This window comes from Papilio polytes, unplaced genomic scaffold, assembly GCF_000836215.1.
Source record: "Papilio polytes unplaced genomic scaffold, Ppol_1.0 DF821289.1, whole genome shotgun sequence".
Taxonomy (NCBI): Eukaryota; Metazoa; Arthropoda; class Insecta; order Lepidoptera; family Papilionidae; genus Papilio; species Papilio polytes.
In genome coordinates this window covers 5,704,624-5,725,039 of record NW_013527915.1, presented here as the reverse complement: position 1 = coordinate 5,725,039, position 20,416 = coordinate 5,704,624, and the positions used below count along the sequence as shown (strand labels likewise).

General features: G+C 35.0%; 3 protein-coding genes across 3 annotated transcripts; 2 read left to right on the top strand and 1 right to left on the bottom strand.

The window, feature by feature from the left end:
• Positions 1-2,410: 2,410 nt before the first annotated feature.
• LOC106109218 (transmembrane protein 11-B, mitochondrial) lies at positions 2,411-3,994 on the top strand. The gene is made up of 3 exons (XM_013290627.1): positions 2,411-2,506; positions 2,662-2,882; positions 3,324-3,994. The coding sequence occupies exons 1-3, from the start codon at positions 2,484-2,486 to the stop codon at positions 3,602-3,604; spliced, it is 525 nt and encodes a 174-aa protein (XP_013146081.1). The 5' UTR covers positions 2,411-2,483; the 3' UTR covers positions 3,605-3,994.
• An 853-nt stretch (positions 3,995-4,847) lies between these two features.
• Positions 4,848-6,696, bottom strand: LOC106109191 (dehydrogenase/reductase SDR family protein 7-like). Its single transcript, XM_013290596.1, has 5 exons — positions 6,383-6,696; positions 6,062-6,205; positions 5,771-5,987; positions 5,365-5,610; positions 4,848-5,150 (listed from the first exon to the last, which is right to left on the bottom strand). The coding sequence occupies exons 1-5, from the start codon at positions 6,515-6,517 to the stop codon at positions 4,963-4,965; spliced, it is 930 nt and encodes a 309-aa protein (XP_013146050.1). The 5' UTR covers positions 6,518-6,696; the 3' UTR covers positions 4,848-4,962.
• Positions 6,697-7,109: 413 nt separating this feature from the next.
• Positions 7,110-20,415, top strand: LOC106109155 (nipped-B-like protein; the record flags this gene model as incomplete). The annotated part of the gene is made up of 25 exons (XM_013290559.1): positions 7,110-7,219; positions 7,573-7,685; positions 9,160-9,328; positions 9,459-10,060; positions 10,221-10,426; positions 10,638-10,869; positions 11,060-11,221; positions 11,344-11,531; positions 11,617-11,854; positions 12,149-12,408; positions 12,866-13,114; positions 13,531-13,749; positions 14,143-14,325; positions 14,577-15,326; positions 15,560-15,880; positions 16,134-16,272; positions 16,347-16,471; positions 16,750-16,984; positions 17,455-17,609; positions 17,878-18,142; positions 18,457-18,647; positions 19,252-19,448; positions 19,851-19,974; positions 20,108-20,254; positions 20,326-20,415. Coding segments are annotated over exons 2-25 (5,514 nt in total), but the record flags the coding sequence as incomplete, so codon positions are not given.
• Position 20,416: the final 1 nt, after the last annotated feature.

The following is a 20,416-nucleotide window of genomic DNA, read 5'->3' as shown; positions in this document are numbered from 1 at the left end:
ACCACGAATAAAAGGTTTTCGACTCTTCGCTTTTACTTTTTGGGATAACCCGTTTGTAAATTTGGCCGCAATTTTATGACTTGGTTAACTTTTTATTGTTCGGATCGTAAAAAATGATATTGAAACACTTTAATTAAATCTTCAGATTTACTCCGACACTAATATTGTTTATGTATTCAATACCAAAAGATAATCAAATGCAGCATCATACTACCATTATAAATTCGAAAGTGATGATGGATGTTTTTTTCATTCGTGTATCTACAAAACGGCTTGAGGATACTTGATGAAATTGGGCACAGAATATACATAGTCTGAAAGAACATCTAGGCTACTTCTTAAGTTTGTTTAATTCGACCAAAAGCTAGTATGTTTATATATGCAAACTTCAGTATGTTACTAACAATCAGTCCAATTAGAATTAGAATATAGATACGGCTAATTGTGATACCATCTGTATTTACTCCGATATTGAATACATTATCAAATTCAAATATTTCTGTTCTGTTTACTTAAACGATGTCACCTTTTTACGTCTTATGAAATACTCTGTGTCCGTGTTTTATATTATTTTAATATATCCGTGGAATGTCGAAACATATTCACACTTATCTATTTATAATTATTTTTAAGTAACACTTTTATTACGCACTGATTCTTGTATTGACTTCATCGTCAACTACTAAACAAAAACCTTTTCATTGCGTGTCCAAAGAACCATAAAAAGGAAAATAAACCATAAACAATCGACTATTGTTATTTGTTGATAAAAGCTCGAAGAGCCTTAAGGGACGTCGTGCTTTAAAGCACGAAGGCCCAGTGAGTTATTTTATAACATGATAGTTTTGTTATCGGCTTAACATTGGACACTGAGGAGGTCTCTAGCTTGTAATAAATAATTTCTACAGATCAGTGCATTACAAACACAAATGGTAGAGTGTCAATTGTTTAAACTCGTTTTTGCTATTAAAAAATCTAAGATCCGAGTGCTTAAGTTCTACTAGATCAATTATCAATTATATTATAAGAAATAAAATTATGAGGTGATAATAAAATCTGAACGTGGGATGCCGGGAAATCATACGAATATTTACTAAAAACCTGTGGGCAGTACTTTTAAGGTCAGCCTTGCACCCACACTCTCCTTATATGTATCTCGGCTTAGCTTTAACGCGACAAAGTGAATGGCGATACATGACGTAAGTGCGATTAAAAACGATTCCAAAATGTACCTATGGAATATGAAATAAGGTTCAGAATACACTACATAGACAAACGAGTTAAACAGTATTCAAAATTTACAAGTAACTTCGCAACATTCACCTTTGCCTAATCAGGCAAGCGGATTTTAGAACGGCGCTTGTGGGCGACAGTTGTAAGTGAAGGAAAAAGCATATTTTATTATAACACTTTAATATGGTCATCATATTTTTTTCAATCAGGTTAGGTTCAGACCAACCACTTCTAAGGTAATTGTGGTGAAGACAATATTTCTCTGACATGAAAAACAATATTATGAGATTATTGATCGATTGTCAAAATAAACAACATACACAGAAAAGACGACGTGCTAGTAAACAATAACAATAGAACTCCAGTAAGTACGGTCCGTCGTGGATACAGCCACGACGAGTGTTGGAGCACTAACTTCATTTGTAGACATATGTTATGGTTCTAGCTTAAACTGGGAAAATGTTTAATAACGCAAAAAGACGGGATGACTTTCCGCTTACATGAATTAGACCATGCTAGAAACTATAATGTGAATCGATTGGGACCCATTTTGTCTAACATACTAATACCATCTTATCTAAGTATTAAATATCAAGCAAGTGCTAGTTTTAGTTGTGTTATAGAATATTTAGGATTTTTTAATGGCCATATAAAATACAATAATTATGGTGTAAAATGATTATTTTTATAAGACTACTTTCATCAAAATGCAAATTTCCCACTATTTCTTCCGGTTTCTAATACCCCGTTCACATTTGGCCAGTGAAGTTGGACAATGCGACGGCAAGCAACAGTCATTCGCTTACTTCTTAGCGTTCACACTCTGCCAGTTAACTGACGATCCAATCAGAGCACTACTGATCAACTGTACTGACCAAGTGTAAACCGCGCTAACATTTTTTTTCAGGATCATAAAGAGGATCAGGATTTTCAGGATCATAATATCCTTATTGAAGTTGGCGCCAAACATCAAAAAAGGTGCCCAAAACTTTAACTTTCGGGTGGCAGTGTAAAAAAATATTTATGATAAACAAAACGAACTTTGTACGGCTTTATAATACGGTTTGTATTGATAAAAATAAACAAACTATCGCCAAGATAGAACTTTTACAATAGATTCTCCGTTTTTTGTTACGAAACTCTATAAAGACAGTTTTTATCGATAAACCAAAGATAAAGGTGATTTCAGAATTGTGATTGTTTATGCCAATTATCAACGACAAAAGACATTTATTTTGTCTATAGTTAACATGGCGGGTGATGAAAGTGACAGGTGTGTAAATATTAGATTCTTATTATAAAATGTTTATAATTTTCTATTCTTCTTACTATAAATGTATCTATATTTTTAAAGTAAAAATCTCTTTAATTACAAAACAAATGTTGTATAAAACTTACTTAATTTTTTAATAATACATATTTTTGTAGCGATCTGAAACCGTCCAGTGTAGCTATAATTAGAGAAGTATATGACAGTGAAAATGCACATATTAAATTTGAAATGGAATTGGAAAGAGCATTGGAGGCAGGAGTCAGTGTTATTGTTATCGAACCAGAGCCACTCGGAGAAGAGACAGCGAGATGGATATATGTAGGAAATCTTCTTCACAAAGTTTCTGTATACAGTGGACTGTGTAGCATTACCTCAGGTTAGTTTATGACAATGTATCACAAATTTTAGATTCGCTTTAGTATTATAAAAATTGTTAAATAATTGTCTTATTTATTCCCCTATAATTCATTCAAATTAATTATGTCACTTAAGAATTTTTAGTAAACAACATTTTAAAACAATAAAAACATCTTTTTGTACTTCTTACTAATATATTCGGAAGTTAAAGATATCAGATAACATCTTGACCTATGTAACATATTCCAAAGTTACATTATGTAACAGACAAAGTTTTATGGATGATAAGTTGTTAATACAATAAAATGTATTTTTATTTACAGTTGCTTTAAATAAATGTTGTAACAAAGACACATTTAAGATTCTTCTTTGATTTAAACTTAAGTTTTTCTTATAGTCTCACAAAATATAAAATATACTTCTGGAGTCGATAATATATTTTAACATATTCTTACTTCAGGTGTTGTTTGGAGTTCACTGGTGTGCACGCCATTTGGAGTGGTTTCAGTTTTATGTGCTGGTTGTTACACATTGTCGTGGCAATGGGATCCCTGTTGTAAATACCAAGAAGAAAAAGATCGCCGGCATTTGGCAACATTGCCCATGCTGAGTGATCTTACATCTGCATCGCCAGTTGTTCTTGTACGCACAGATAATAAAAGAAAAATATTATTACATAGCACTATATCTGTTAGTGCAGTTGCCATCTGCCTGTGGCGCATATACAACATGTTTAAATAAAATGTGTTAGTTATAATTTGAATGCTTAATATAAGAATCGGTGTTATGCTTTAGCAAAATGAAATTTAATTCTATAATTGAATTCTTATGATTAAAACATTTTAATCACTAAAGTAGATTAAAATATTAGTTGTAGTAAGTTTCTTCTCAGCCTTATGTAGATTGATAGAATTGTTAAAAATTAAATATGTTGTAAAAAAGGGTTACAATTATTGTATTATGTTATTTAATATAGAATTAGATAATTCCTGTACAAAGTAATATTTTTTTAATTCTTAAGGTTGCTTTAGGGAAATGAGTTGTAACTGCATTTTGTTGAAATTACATGATCCATGTTAGCAGTGGTAACATGTTGATTACATGTCACACTGTTAATATGTTTTAAAGTAACATATCTTTTATTTTAGACTTTAGGGAACTAAGGGCCTGTCCCCCCAAATTGTAAATTGTCTGATATCAATCCAACATGTGAAATATGTGATGGAAATATCGGATTTTGTTCCCATATCTGACAGTGACATCATTTTTAAGCTATCTAAACCTCTATCAGTCATTGTTGGGACAGGCCCTGAATGTTTATCAAAGAATAGCTATGACCTTTTTATTAGGATACAAATCTTCAAAATATACTACTAAAGTTACCCATAAATATTATAAAACCAATTATCAGGGATATTTTTGTCAGTGCCTAGAACCTTTTTTACACTTCTTATGAAACAAGTACAGAGCATTACACATGATTTGAAGTTACAAGAGTGGTAAAACAGTTTCTCCTTTTGCTTATAAAAGATCATTATCTGCAACAGAACTATCCTAATTTAGTATACACTCTCTCATCTTTTCAGTAATAGATTTTCTCGAGATTAAGAAAAAAGACTGAATTAAATCAATCTATTTTATTCGAAACATTTTAATAAGCAACAATATGTAAGCAGTGTACCGTGACATGATTTTACATGTTTTATCAGTTTATTCTATTTTGTGCAAGTTTATGATGTGATAAAAATTTAAAGTGAATATATCACTAAGCAATAAAAAGCGATAAGCAGCACTTAAACAAACATTTTAATTTAATTAAGCAATCACAGCCTCTTTTAAAATTCAGCAATTCCATTATTCTCAACAGATGTAGATGTTCTAAAGGTTTTCATCCTTAATTGGCACAATTTCTTCATTTAATGTAAAATAAAAAGTAAAAATTGATTACAATAAAAACCCCAAAAAAACAAAAAGTTTAATAAACATTAACCCATTTATAAATAAAGTACCTTTTCAACGCAAAGTACATTATTTTAACCATCACATAATAAAGAATTAAATGCATGGATTTGCCATTTTTGTCAAACACTGAACAGGAGTTACGTTTTTGCTGCCCTACGTGCAACAAGGTAGAAGTATAAAGAAGGTATAGTACGACGTACAAGTATAGCGAAATGTCCCATAAACTGAGATATGATTAATTCATTATCCTTATTAACTATAGTATCCACAATCCTCTCAGCAACATAGTCTGCAGAAAAACCAGCAGCTGTACTTGAATCCATAACTGAAAATAAATATTTCTACTTTAGACTCTTACATATATTTTTCTTCCAAATTTGAACATCAATTTTCAATTACAATGATCATCATCATTATGCCCAGCTGGCAGCTTATTACACAACATCAATGAAGAACTATGAATACTCTAAGTTTTTGATATTTTCACTTCCAAAATCTTATTAACACATAAATGAGTTAAAGAAAGTTTACATACTAACCTCCATGTGGTTGCCCAGATCCAGTAAGAGCATTAATTGAAACAGCAGTTTTTACATAACCTGGACTTACTACACACACATTGATGTTATGTTGCTTCATTTCCGCCCGTAATGAATCTGCATATGCTTGCATCGCATGCTTTGAGCCTGCATATGCTGAACGTTCTGGTAACCCAATTAATCCTTGCACAGAACTTATGAAAATTATATGGCCACTTTTTCTTTCAACCATTTTAGGTAAAGCAGCTAAAATAAACAAAACACTTGTTAAGACAGTAGGATTTTTAAGAAACAGCAAATTTTAATTTATAAATTAGCCAGCAACTCTTATGGAAGTCTTATTTCTACTGAGTAATAATTGGAATACAACTTACAGTAAATGTAAACTTAATACTGAAAATAGTACCTGATGTTAATCCAACAGACCCTAGATAGTTTACATTCATAATTTTCTTGTACACATCAAGTTTGGTATGCAGTATAGAGCCACGATGGGAGATGCCGCCATTGTTAACTAATATATCAATATGTCCACAAACACTGTGAACTTTATCTACAAAAGCATCCAGTTGGTCTAGGTCTCCTAGGTCTAATTCAATAACTATAGGCTCAATACAGAATCCCTGTGAAAATTAATATACTTAAAATTATTTCTTCTGTTAAAATTTAAATGTCAAGAGTATCCTATTATACTTGCAATTTTTTTTGACATAAGATCTTGCTTTACTCTTTCCAGTTCTGATTTCCTTCTTGATGCCATTACAACTTTACATCCTTGTTCAAAAAATACATGGCAAAGTGCCTCTCCAATGCCAGAGCTTGCACCAGTTATCACAACAACCTATATGGAATAAATGAAATGTTATTTTATTATAACATTGTAAAACCATATCTGATAGGGATTATGTAATTAATAATTATGCTTTACATCATTTTAAGATAATTGGCATTTCTTTCCGATGTTCCCAACTTTTTTATGAATATTAATACTTTGTATGTAAAAAACAAGGATACACACCTTTCCTTGCAAGGTGGCTCTACGTTTCCGTAAAGATAAATTGTTAAATAACTTATACAAAACTATTCCCAAGGATAAGGGAATCCCGAAATATTGGAGATACCAAAGGGCAGATCCTTTGTCTATTAACTTCATTTTTTCGTGGTCAGTAATGATATCAGTAAAAAACGCGAAAAGTAAATTATTTTGTAACTCCCTTTAGAGTTTAAAGGCTATAGAATAACGTATTTTTATTGCATTTGTTGTCCTTGTACATTTATCCATTTGACTTTTGCTTTTGACCAATATTTGACTTTGAACTTGATGTTTTCTTGACAGATGACAGTGGTTGACAGTAAGCATGGACATCAGAGTCACAGTATATGACATCATGTTAGTCAAACCGGTTTTATGGTGTGCAATAAAACGCAATCATAATTTTATTTAAAATTTTCCCCTTAATAATTTAAACCATTAACATTTGAATGTTTTGAAAATTACCTACTAATTTAAACAATATATAAATAAAATCCTAGTTTTTCCATATTCATAAGACCAGATCTGAAATGAATTGTGAACGCCACTGTGTGCTAATTTATTTTTGTATTAAAATAACACAGAGGTTGACATACGAACGCTATTTAGACTATACCTTTTAATCATTTAAGAATTCTTCAAAATTTATTTCACAAAAAATTAAAAAAAAACATTGAACCTGTATAAATCTCTGGCTCGCCAGCGATAAATGTAGTAAAATATGGTTTCAACTGGTAACACTGAGTCACAATTCCTTGATTATCTAAATGTTAGGATTATGTTTGATTTGTCCTGGATATAAATAGTTAACATAATGTTTCTGTGAGTATTTGAAAGTATTAAATAGAAGAAAAAAATTAGATTGTAATGAACAACATTCAGTACTTTCCACTGGGAGTGTCGTCCAGATGCGCTGACCTTCGTTTTGATGCACAACGCACAACAAAGCATCAAACTGACGGGTGCCCTATTTTCACAACAATCTTTGGATTTATTAATTACTTTCGGAAAAATAATTTATGAATTTTAAATGGTATAGTATGTGAAATAAAGCTCAAACAATTTAAGTGCCGCGTTTGTGAATATGAAACTATAATGGATTCGGCGGCTACGCAAACAACTTCTAATGGTGTATGTTACAATACGACAGCCAAGACTTTCTTTTTGACTTCTAGGATATCACTAGTAGTGTTGGAAAAATAAATCAAAATTCCGATCAAAATGAATGAGAGGGATATTCCAAGTGTCCCTATTACAACATTAGCAGGTGTAGCCAGTTTGACAGATTGTAAGTACTTGTAATGATAATTAACAACTAATTTCCTATTGACTTGTAGAATTAACTTAAAAATTCTGCTGGACGTTATTCAAATGTTATTTTTATTGTACTTACGACTACATTTTAATAATACTAAAGATTTTACAACTTGATACTCTCATGTTATGTGCATTTGTATGCAGTGCTGTGCTCAATGAGTAATACTTGAAGTTTTTTGGTGGGAAGCAGTTTAAGTTAAAGCAGTAGAGTTTAATTGTCTACTTTGATATTAACTACTAACTTTGATATAAAATTATTTTATTACTTATACTTTTATACTAACTTATAACTTTTAAACATGGGATAAAAAAGTTGATTTTGGAAAAGAAAGTATGAAGTGTTAGTTTTATTTTTCTGATTGTGTTAGATGTACTAGATTTGATAGATGTAGTGACAAATTATTGTAAAAGGTGGCTTATAGATGGTGGTGAACCATAACACAATTTTGTTTTTCATGTTGTGATTACTAGCTTTCGCCCGCGACTCCGTGCGCGTAGAATTAAAAAAAAAAACAAAAGGGAGTAGCCTATATGTTCGTCCAGACTAGAAGAGGAGAGACTACATCTATATCAAATTTCATCAAAATCTGTTCAGCCGTTTAGGCTACAAACTCTAACAAACATCCATCCATCCATCCATCTATCTATCTATCTATCTAAACTTTCGCATTTATAATATTAGTATGATATCAATGGGTGAAAGGCTATTTGTTTCAATCGCCATTTTACGCGATATGACTCTTATATTCAGAATTTAAAATATGAAATAAATAATGAAGTATGCAGAAATATAGTAATTTTAATCTAGAACGTGTCTGACAATCTTTCAATTGAATTTTTTTTTTGGGATATACATTTATGTTTTTTTTTTTTTAAATGAAGACTTTAAATGGCTCTCATGAACATTTTACCTAATGGCGCTTAAAACAAATAGCCTTTCACCCAACAATATTGTCTTTTTATAAATAAGAGTTTTCAATTAGAATTCATAAATAAGAAAATAGATATTACAATTACATTTTTTATGCTAAGCTAAGCTATCAATATCTTTGATAAAATTAATGTTTTTTGCAGGATTACACTTTTACCCTATTTTTATCAATTCTTTCTTTCACATATACATTTTTAAACTGATTCTGAACATTTTATATCAAAAATAAATTAGAACGAAAACATTACACACTATTATTCAAAGGTTTTTGTAACAGAGCTTATTCATATAATGCCTGATATTAAACATATAAAAATATGCATTTATATTATGAAGGTGTATAGCTGAATTGTCTTAGTTTTACAGAATATTTGTGTTTTTGTAATTAATATTTAAATATCAGTAAGAAATGTATCAGAATCAATAAAATTTATAGCAAAGAGCAAACTCTTATTAAAAAATTAATAAAAACATTTTTTGGTTATTTTACTTTTACTTTTACATTACATTTCAGTGTTACCAGTGCTACCTCTACCTACACCTTTACCATCAACATTGAACAATAAATCTCAGTTGTTTCATCCTAGAGTTGCTGAAGAAGCGGCAATTCTACTTGCAACTAGAGATGACAACTTAGTTTCATTATTATTGCAATCTCTTATGCAAACTTCAGCACAACACATGTAAGTCTGTGCATGTATCTTTCGATTACCTTTTTTTAGGTACAACCTGCTATATCTCGCTATCCAATCTGTCAATATCAAGAAATGTACTGCATTATCTTTGACACTAAGTATGATTTTATTTTTACAGTGATTTAAAAGATGAAAGCATTCCAAATGCGGTTAGTCCTTCTCCACAACAGGATACACCGGAATTATTAAAAGCAATCCTTAATGTTAATCCAAATATATTTGATCAACGCAACGAACAAAGAAATCACTGGAGCAATCATTTACATTCATCAAAGTTCAATGGGATGTCACCATCATCTGCATTTAACTACTCATCTCACAGTACAGCACACTCCAGTCCATCCCCTCATGGAGCTGCAGTCCACTCGGGTCCAATCTCAAATCAGCAATTGCTAGCCACACCCTGTCAGTCATCGCCACATGTCAACATGGGCTCCCCACCCTCTCAAGCACGGCCGGGGCAACAAGTCAATATTACAGCTCAAAATAATGTCTCACCTTCATGGACCAGCACAAATCAATCCAACATCTACACCAGCCCTATAACAAACACACCCTGTACTAATCCTCAAAATGGCGGATTTTATAATAGTCTAGTACAAGACAATAGATTTGGTACCAATTTGAATGAAGACAAAGATCCTCTTTCCATGTCACCAGGAAACCTACAAGATCAACAAAGAGTAATGTTGCAAACTCAGGAAAAGCCATTTGAACAGGGTATGTGCATTATAAATCTAATTTTAAATTATTTCTTTGTATACTTCAATAAACTGTGTTTGCTAAATTTTGTAATGTACATTGAACATTTATTTGTAACTTGACACAAAGTATCCAATAACAATAACAGAATGTACAATAATGAAGTATTAATTTTCAGATGGTAATGTAATGACTGGTCAGTCTCCAGCGCAGGCCAGTGTAGCACCTTCCCCACTGCGCCACGAGCCGCAGGCGCCTCAGCCGTCAATGGGCGCGCCGTACGCCCCACACCAATCCACCACACAAGATAAAATCGAATTGTCCACCAAAACCGCTACCATCATGAATAATAAATATCCTGTTGTCAAAATTGGGCGCCTCTCTGTAAGTATATTGTATTAATTTTGTTTGCTACTATGTATCTCCAAGATCACTTAATGGTATAGAATAGTATAGAAGAATATGTAGGCTACCTAAAGACCTATTTTTTTTTAAATTGTAGGTGGACAAATTAAACCATACATACAAGTTAATACAGATTAAGTCGACATTTTTACTATCTGTGTTTATTTACTCTTCTTTGTTGTTTTGACAGGAGGGAATTTTAAAAAAGCATGATTTCTCAAACAATTCGCGATCAAGAAAAAGTAGTGCAATAGAATCTGATTCCGATGACAATATGCCTTTGAAGGCAAAATCAACTGTCTCTACTCCCACTGTAGATAAAGAAAGAGAGGCAATTGATTTAGCTCGAGAGAGGAACTGGGAAGCCGTGAAGAGAAAACATGAAGAAGCCAGCAAAAAGGAGGAAGCTGAGGCAGCTATTGGTACGAAAATTCTTGACATAAAAAAGTATTACGTAATTTAAAAAATTTCAAACAATTATTAAAAAAAAATGATAAAAAACTTTCCTTGTATGAGTCTATGCTAAAAAAATTTTAATTTTCATTTATACACAAAAATTCAGTATAGTTTATGATGTAGTTATATTTTTAAAATTGTCATATTTTGTTTCAGTTCGACCAAAGCTGCGTAAAGTGGAGAAAAGGCTGGTACCCGTACTGGAAATGTTGTCAGTAGATGAACTAATGGAAACCAATACTTACCAGAGATTTAGCAAATTGATTGATTCTGTGTTTGAAACTATTGATGATGATGTTATTATAACTGATGAAATGGGTAAGAAAGTAATTAACTTTTGAATCTTGAACAGTATTTGTTAACAGTACTTAACCAAATTTGTTGATTTTAGGTTAGTGTTATACACAATTGCTAAATGTAGCTAATTTTTAAAATTCCAGAGGGACCTGAAATTCCAGAAGAATTGTTATTACCGCGTTATCAGCTGCAGGAGTTGTGCTCTGAAGCGGCGAAATTAAAAAATCTTGGTGCTATGGAAGCCATTCCGAGTGATAGACTAGTTCGATTGTTAAGCATATTGGAAAAGAATATTAGAGCTGCTGAGAAAATGTCTTTACTAGGTGATCCCGTAAGTATTACTTTTTTTTCATAAGTTTCTTATGGTTCATAATTCTTGTAATGTATATTTTTAAAATGTATTAATTAAATTAAAGGAAGACAGTGAAGAAATGCGTCAAATTTGGATAGAATCTGCGTTAGAGAGAGTGATGTGCGCGTCTGACGCCTGCCTCACGGCCCTGTACATAATGACGTCACCCAGTATGCCCAAGAGGATATTCCTAGAAGATGTTATAGATAGAATTATTTTATTTATAAAGTTTCAACTTAATAATACAATATATTGCGTCTACGATCCTGTATATAGTATTCAATCGACGTATAAAAAGAAAGGTAAACACATTTTTCATGTCACTTTTTATTTTTATGAAAATATATTATCTATACTTAACTTGTATGTATTGAAATAACTCAAAAACTACTGGATCGATTTTTAAAACTATATAACTGTTAAAAAGATAATTTATCTGTGAGTCATAGGCTATATTTTTTATATTATTTTTAATTTCAAGCAGACAAAGGCCCAAGCAACAGCTAGTACATAATATATAAAACCGAAATAATTGTCTTTTAAGGTGATATTGCTTATTATAGTAATATAGTTTTTATAATAATTAATAACTGTAGTGGATGGGCGCAAGCGTCGCGGCGGGGGCGCGGGCAACGCGACGCGGCGCAGCGGGGGCGGGGGCGGGGCGGGGTCGAACCGCGCGGTACGCGAGCTGTACGCGCACGCGCACGAGAGCGTCACGCTACTCGCGGAGCTGTTCGCCGCGCACCACCTCACCGACACCACGGTGCTGCACGCCTCCACTGTAGGGGTCTCGCCCTTCTTCGTTGAAAATATCAGCGAGTTACAGCTGTCTGCCTTGAAGCTTGTAACCACGGTAAGTTTCTATCATCTATGGAATTTTAAAGTCCAGTCAATTTAAGAAATATATGGACTAGGCATAACGAACGATGTTTTTTTACCGGTAACTTCTTTGGAAGGTACTATGTTAGTCAATTTAGTACGCCAACTCATATCCTTGTATAGACATTTTATAAAAAGTTTTAAACTAAACAGTGCTACAAAATTTAACGAGGCAATTCATTTAAATACAATTATATTGACATGTAGTTTTTAGGATTTAAAATAGACGATAGCGTTAATGAGGATCATGCGATGTCAACTAGTCTTCCTCCATATATTTAGGAGTTCCTCAATCTTTTTGGGTTCAGTGTATACGAAAATTTCCACACTATTTAAAATTAAACTATCAGCTCCAAAAGTGTTGAATGATTATGATTTCAAATATTACAATTTTAAATCTACGTACTATTAAAGCTACTTTAAAATTTCAGATATTCTCAAAATACGAACAACACAGGCGACTTTTATTGGAAGATATATTAGCGTCGATAGCACGGATACCGAGTTCGAAGCACAACCTGCGCTCGTTCCAGCTGAGCTCGGACCAGCACATACAGATGCTGACTGCGCTGGTGCTTCAGCTGGTGCAGTGCGTCGTCACCCTGCCCGAGACCATGTGCAAGTCACAGGACAAGGATAAAGACAAGGACAAGGAGCATAGTGAAGCTGACAATAAGAAAGTAAGTTAAACAATCTCTACCGAGACTAGCGACCACTCTGGGTTTGCATCATCATCATCTTATCATCTTCCTCCTTATAGTTAAGCTACCTAAGTATAGTTTTTGTCCTCCACATAACTGTCATACGTTATCTCAGTCATCACACTCTTATTGATCATGTCACCTTTCACACAATCCTTCCATCTCTTTCTCGATCTACCTCTTTCAGTGTACCCTTCCACACTCATAACTAACATTTTTCTTGTTACATGCAATTTTGCAATTTTATTTTTAAACATTTTGTAACAATATTTAAGAGAGCCTTTATTACTTAAAGATACAGTGGTATTCTAATGGTGAAAAAAAATGTCATCCATCCCATCTTTTCTTAATTAAATTTCGAATGACTTATGTGTTAACATTGTTTTTTTTTTCAGCATGTAGATAAAGATCTTATAATTATATCTAAGTACGAAGCAGCAATTAGCGTAGGTGGTACATTTCTGACGTCATTCCTCAACAAATGCAGAAGTCGATCGGAGGAGGTTGATTTCAGGCCTCTATTTGAGAACTTTGTCCATGATTTACTGACCACTGTTAACAAGCCCGAGTGGCCCGCCACTGAACTACTTCTCAGTCTTCTTGGAACTATGCTGGTAAGTTCAATTAAAAAAAATGTTATTTATTTGAGTATTCTAGTTATGTGGGGAAATATCTAAATTGTAATTAGACTAACATGTACTAAGAAATTGTGAGCGGGCGCACACCTTTGACTAAACTATCGCACAATTGTTGTGCAATTTTCCATTGTTTCGCAGCCAATTCAACCCTTTAGTTTCACAACTAAAATTGAGTAGTGTGCGCACCTCCATATAAGTTCATAGGTATCAAAGTGCGACTAATCGGTTGTGCGATAGTTTTGTTAATGGTGTGCGCGAGCTATTAGAGTTCAAATTGCAAAAAATGATTACCAACGCCGCCTGTCTCTCTCGCCAATGTTCGCTTTAAGGATAATTTATATGAGTATAAGTTTTGAATACCGTGTGCAGGTGAAGTACATGTCGGACAAGTCAATGGAGATGTCGGTGCGCGTGGCGTCGCTGGAGTACCTGGGGCTGGTGGCGGCGCGGCTGCGGCGCGACAGCGTGCACTCGCGGGCCAAGCTCAGCACCATGGACGCCGTCGTCAGGGACATACGCGCTGAGGAGGAGAAGGACGCCGGACACACGCAGGTAACTAACCTCCTACGCCTGTACCCTCGTAACTATATTACTTTTACAATGTATTAGCTTTCGCCCGCGACTCCCTGTGCGTGCAATTGAAAATAAAATGAATGTAAGTAGTCTATGTGTTCTTCCAGACAATGTTCTAAATTTGTGCCAAATTTCATCTTAATCCGTTCAGCCATTTAGGCTACAAACATCCATCCATCTTAACTTTTGCATTTATAATATTAGTAATATGATATATTTTTAACTAACAGACCACAACAACCGGATTAGATGAAGATGAGGAGAGGACTGAATTCTTACAGCGAGTCTTATTAGATTACTTAGCGATCAACGGACAAAAGGACCAAGCGTGGAATTGCGCTAGACATTTCTACATCACGCAGTGGTACCGAGACATGGTCATTCAGCCCAAAGCCTCGCCGACGAAGAGGCCGAAAAACAAATCGAAAAAACGGTACAAAGACGAGACCAGCGACGAAGAATCCGAGCCGGACGACGACAGCGACAGCGGGATTAAGGAGTCAAAGGCCGACAAGAGACATTCCTCGAGCGCCGTGATGTCCGCGGAGAAGTTCAAGACGATAGAGCGACGGAAACATTTCTTTCTGGAGAAGATCAGACCGTTCAGGTACCAGGGCGGCACTCAGGTGCAGGTGATGCAGTCCTACATCGACTACAGCGGCGCAGAGCTGATTTCGCAGTACCTCGCCTCCAAGCGCTCCTTCTCGCAGAGCTTCGACAGGTATCTTCGGAAGATTCTGGTGATACTTTGCGAAAACACGATAGCTATTCGTACGAAGGCGATGAAGTGCTTGACTATGATAGTGGAGGCGGACCCCTCGGTGCTGGCGCGGCCCGACATGCAGATCGGCGTCAACCGCTCCTTCCTCGACCAGTCCACCGCGGTGCGGGAGGCGGCCGTCGACCTCGTCGGCAAGTTCGTGCTCAGCAGGCCTGAACTTATAGACAAGTACTACGGCATGCTCTCCAATAGAATATTGGTAAGAATTTTTTATCTATACTAATGGTATAAAGAGGAAAGATTTGTATTGTTGGATTTTATATGTATTGGAATAACTCAAAAACTACTAGGCGGATTTCAAAAATTCTTTCACCTTCAAAAAGCTACGTTATCACTAAGTAATATAGGCTACGTCTTTTTCTCTATCTTTAATTTACTTATACACGCATCGCTTATAAAATGCTGCATATCTTAAAACCATGCACTTTATAGGACACGGGAGTCTCAGTAAGAAAGAGAGTGATAAAAATCCTGAAAGACATTTGCATCGAATGTCCGGAGTTTCCGAAGATACCGGAGATATGCGTGAAGATGATCAGGCGGGTGAACGACGAGGAGGGCATCAGGAAGCTGGTGATGGAGGTGTTCCAGAACATGTGGTTCAGTCCGTGCCCCAACACGTCGCGGCCCGGCGCGCTAGACAGCACGGCAGCCGCTGCCGACCCCCTCACGCGCAAGGTCCTCAACATCACCGACGTCGTCATATCCTCGCGCGACATGGGCCTCGAGTGGTTTCAGCAGCTACTCACCAGTGTAAGATATATTTTATTTATATAATTGCTAGCTTTCGCCCGCTACTCCGTCCGGGTTGAATAAAAAAAACAACAAAAGTGAGTTGCCTATGTGTTGCTTCAGATTATCCTCTATATCTGTATTAAATTTAATCGAAATCCGTTCAGCTGTTTAGACTACAAACTCTAACAAACATTCATCCATCCATATTAGTATGGTTTTATTAATATAATATACGGAGTAATTTTAAAACATAAAAATATTGACTTTTCAGTTATTCAAACCGAAAGAGGACAAGGACGATTCAACAAAAATCATTTATCAGCCGCCGAAATCACTTTTAGTCGCCTGCCAACAAATCGTCGACTGCCTTATTGAGAACTTACTTCAGTTAGAAGAAACCAGCGCCGATGGTAACAATTTACATTAAATATTCGACGTTTGTGTGAAAATGAACAAAGTATTAAACTTAAATTTCTATTTTCAGGTACTGGATCTTCGCAACGTATATTGGCGTGCCTTTCCACTTTGCATTTGTTTGCAAAAATTCGACCACAGCTTCTTGTTAACCACGCATTAACTTTACAGCCCTACCTGAGCTTAAAATGTCAGGTATTTCATTTTTCATATAAATATTCGTCGTATTTTTATACACAACAAAAGTTTGAACAGTACTTTCTATTTTTCTACGGTAATATAGAAAGATAAAGTGCGAAAACAATATACTAAAATAATAATATGAATTAAAAAAATATTCACAAACATTATTGATTTACTTATATGTATTTTAGATATAATAGTTATTGTATAAATTGAAACACATTAAATCTAAATGCACTTTTTTAGTCTAAAAGTGAAGTGTTTATAGTGATATATTGTTTGTTGTGCAGAATCAATACGAGCAGCAGATAATGTCGACGGTGGCGTCGACGCTGGAGCTGGTGGTACCGCTGATGGAGCACCCGAGCGAGGTGTTCCTGGCGCAGCTGGAGGAGGACGCGGTGAAGCTGATCCTGCAGCGCGGCCAGCTCGTCATCGCCGCCTGCATCGCCTGCCTCGCCGCCATCGTCAACAACCTCACGCACAACTACAAGCTCATCAGAGACGTCTTTAACAAGTACCATGGTGAGAAACTTTGCTAAATACAACACTTGATATATCTTAAGTATTTGTTTTTATATATTTACAGCAGCGTTGTGGAACGGTCTGTCAACAATTTCCTCAAAGGTCGACAAAGCATCTGTAGTTCCTCCGGTGTTGCGGATGTCCATGGCCGTCGTTGATCACCTCTGTGTTTTTGCAACTCGTTTGCCTCCTTTTCTTATAAGAAAAATACAAGACGCTGTTGGGAATCGTGTTTGCGTTTACAAGAGCTATGCGTTTGTGCGTTTGACCAGTTCAAACTAGTTAAATGTACATGTACATCGAGAATATAACTACATATGAACACTCCTATTATTATTTCATATGTACACACTCATACAATACCATACAATGTTGCGCGGACGGAGCGTAAATGTAGTATTTAAAATCTAGTTTTAGTTGGTGTTTGTGTCATTATTGTAAATAGTTATATTTTGTTATGTTTTGTGCAGGCGTGCTGCTGCAGTGGAAGAGCAGCTGGCAGCGCAACGCGGAGGCGACGCGGTCGCTGCAGTCGCGGCCCTACTTCCGCCGCGCGCTCTTCATCGTCGGCCTCCTCCTCAGATACTTCGATTTCACTGACAACAGAGTTATTGAAGGATTGGCGGTGCGTATCTAATTATTACTATGATAATTTGGTTTTTAATTCAATCGTATTGTTCGTTAATAAATATTTTTTTCCTTGTAGCTAAGTTAGAAAGATTGGGACATTGAAAAATATAGTATACTCTAACAGCTTTGTTAATTAGTTTGACTGGAAATTGTTTTATTTAATTTTTTTTACGCTTTTGTATATATCCGAGACTAAACATTTTTTGCTGTTCATATTTACAAATTTACTTAAAAACAATAATGAACATTTTTATTTATTGTAGAGTGACATAAAAGAGCAAGTTTTTACTACGCTAATGTTCTTCGTGGGCCTTGACGACGAGGACTTTGTCTCGAACACGCTGAAGGCTCTGGGGTCCGTGTGCGTGCGCCACTACGAGCTGATGCTGCGCGCTGATCTCAAAGACTTCTACCACCAGCTCCTCACGTCGAGCCTCGCACCCATTGAGATGAAGGCAGACGTACTGAAGAATATTGAGATGTATCTACAAGAAGAGGAACAGAGGATGATCAGACAGGACAAAGAGTGTAAGGATAATAAAGTACTAGATATTTAATGAAAAATATTTTAAGATTGGTTAATTTACGTATTGAGGTAACGGATTTTTTTACATATCTTTAATTCACCTATATGAATGCCAACTCAAAAAACCTACATTTTCAAAATCGTTTTTTGGTTCGATTCCTACCAAATCTACAAAATACTTTGTCTAAATTAGTAATTTCATTAACACCTTCAATTCTACGGTTTTAATGTCATTTTCAGAACGAACCATTTGTCTTTGACAAATCAGGATGTTAATTTTTTTCATATGTATTTATGTAGATTGTATTAAATTCAGGGTCGAAGCGTTCGAAGCACGAGAACCTGAAGGAGATGGGCGACGTGTCGTCGGGCATGGCTTCGACGGTGATCCAGCTCTACCTGAAGGAGATCCTGGATTCGTTCCTGCACAGCAGCACGGTGGTGCGCTCCAGCGCCATCAAGGTGGTGCAGCTCGTGCTGGCGCAGGGCCTCGTGCATCCTGTACAGGTACTATACTACAATACTACACAAATATGGTTTCTAAATTGTTTAAATTGTAGTCATTATCAAACAATTTAGAATTAAAGATAGCTCAACTCACTTTGATATTCCGAAGACGGCACCGACTGGTTTCGGACCCATCGGGGTCGATCTTCAGGGCGAGTACTCAGTTTGCTTTAAAATATAGTTTCTATGTCATTTATGTTTAATTTCATTAGAATTATCAATAGTTTAATTTATCTGAGGATCAGCTGACACCAAAAGTTCCAGACTATGCTTAACATCTGTGCCAAATTTCAGCCAAATCCATTGAGTCGTTAGGGAGATAAATATTTTTAAACATCTATCCATCTAAACTTACGTATTTGTAATGTTAGTATAATGTATCCGAAACTTCAGTTGAAACGTGTAATTATATTTAAAATATTGTTGGTTGAAAATGCTGTTTCTCTATTGATTTAATTTCAAAGGTCTTAGTCTTTAATGATAAAAATATGTCTGTTTTTAAAAAGTCTGTGATCACAACGTTATACAATTATTAATATCAGCACGAAGTAGAAACTACTATATATAAAATCAATGTTGAAAAAAATATTTGTACATGTTACAGATAGTACCATACCTAATATGTATGAGTACCGACGTGGAGGTGACTGTGTCTCACACAGCAGACAAGAACCTGCAGGATATCGACAAGAAGTACCCCGGCTTCATACACATGAAAGCGCAGCTCGGCATCAGGCTCTCCTACCAACTGCAGAAGATATTGCAGAACAAAACTGATACAGGAATTATAAGAGGATTCAGGTAAACATGCCGTAGAATATATTACTATGTTGTACTATGCTAGTTTTTGCCCTCGACTTCGTGTTTTAATTTTAGAAAAAAAATAGCAATGAATATAGCCTGTGTTAGTGATAATGTAGTTTTTTAATAGTTCTAATTTAGTTTATATTTTACATACGAGAAAATTATTTTACCTGTTTATAATATAAGTATAGAGAATTAAAATATTCATAGACATTGTCGAGATTATGCAATATGCCACATAGTTTTAAACTTTGTAAAATAATGATTTGATATGTGTAGTGTATAAGAGGGTATTCCTATATAATGTACCGTCCGCTTACTAATAATAAATTAGTCCAGCACCAACCGCCGTAACACCCCTACATTACAATATGTAAACTTAATATGTTTTGTTTACAGGAAAAAAGATCAAGATGATCTCCCAACATCGTTGAATGGTTTTTTATACTCTCTGTTGCGGAACACGCGGCCGCAGCGACGTGCGCTGGTGCTCTCGCTGTTGAAACAGTTCGACGATGTCTCCGTAAGTATCAAATAAATACTGATACTGAGATATCATATTAGAATGGCAGTAAAACTACTCAATTTCTTATGTTTAGGGAAAAAAATATATAGAATTGGGGTAAATAATGTTTTTTTTTTACTTTTTGTTTCAGACGGCACCGTTAGATCAAATGTTGTACCTGGCAGATAATCTAAGTTACTTTCCATATCAAGTTCAAGATGAACCACTTTTTATAATACATCATATAGATATAATTATTTCTACATCTGGATCGAATTTACTACAACTTTTTCGAGAGGTATGATTCTTATATTAAAAAAAATGCTTCTATATGGTATGGTGTATATGTAACTTGTATTTATAATGCAGGGTTTAATAAAAGCGAATGCGGAGCAAGAGAAGGAGCCTTTAGACGAGGAGGAAGATGAGGAGGAGGCGGAGGCGCTGGTGGTGCGGCTGC

Coding starts and splice junctions, on each gene's coding strand:
- LOC106109191 (XM_013290596.1), bottom strand. CDS start 6,517: ATGAAGTTAATAGACAAAGGATCTGCCCTTTGGTATCTCCAATATTTC. Junction 5,988..6,061: donor ATCTTATGTCAAAAAAAATT/GCAAGTATAATA, acceptor TAATTTTCACAG/GGATTCTGTATTGAGCCTAT. Junction 5,611..5,770: donor GTCTGTTGGATTAACATCAG/GTACTATTTTCA, acceptor TGTTTATTTTAG/CTGCTTTACCTAAAATGGTT.
- LOC106109218 (XM_013290627.1), top strand. CDS start 2,484: ATGGCGGGTGATGAAAGTGACAG. Junction 2,507..2,661: donor GCGGGTGATGAAAGTGACAG/GTGTGTAAATAT, acceptor ATATTTTTGTAG/CGATCTGAAACCGTCCAGTG. Junction 2,883..3,323: donor ACTGTGTAGCATTACCTCAG/GTTAGTTTATGA, acceptor TTCTTACTTCAG/GTGTTGTTTGGAGTTCACTG.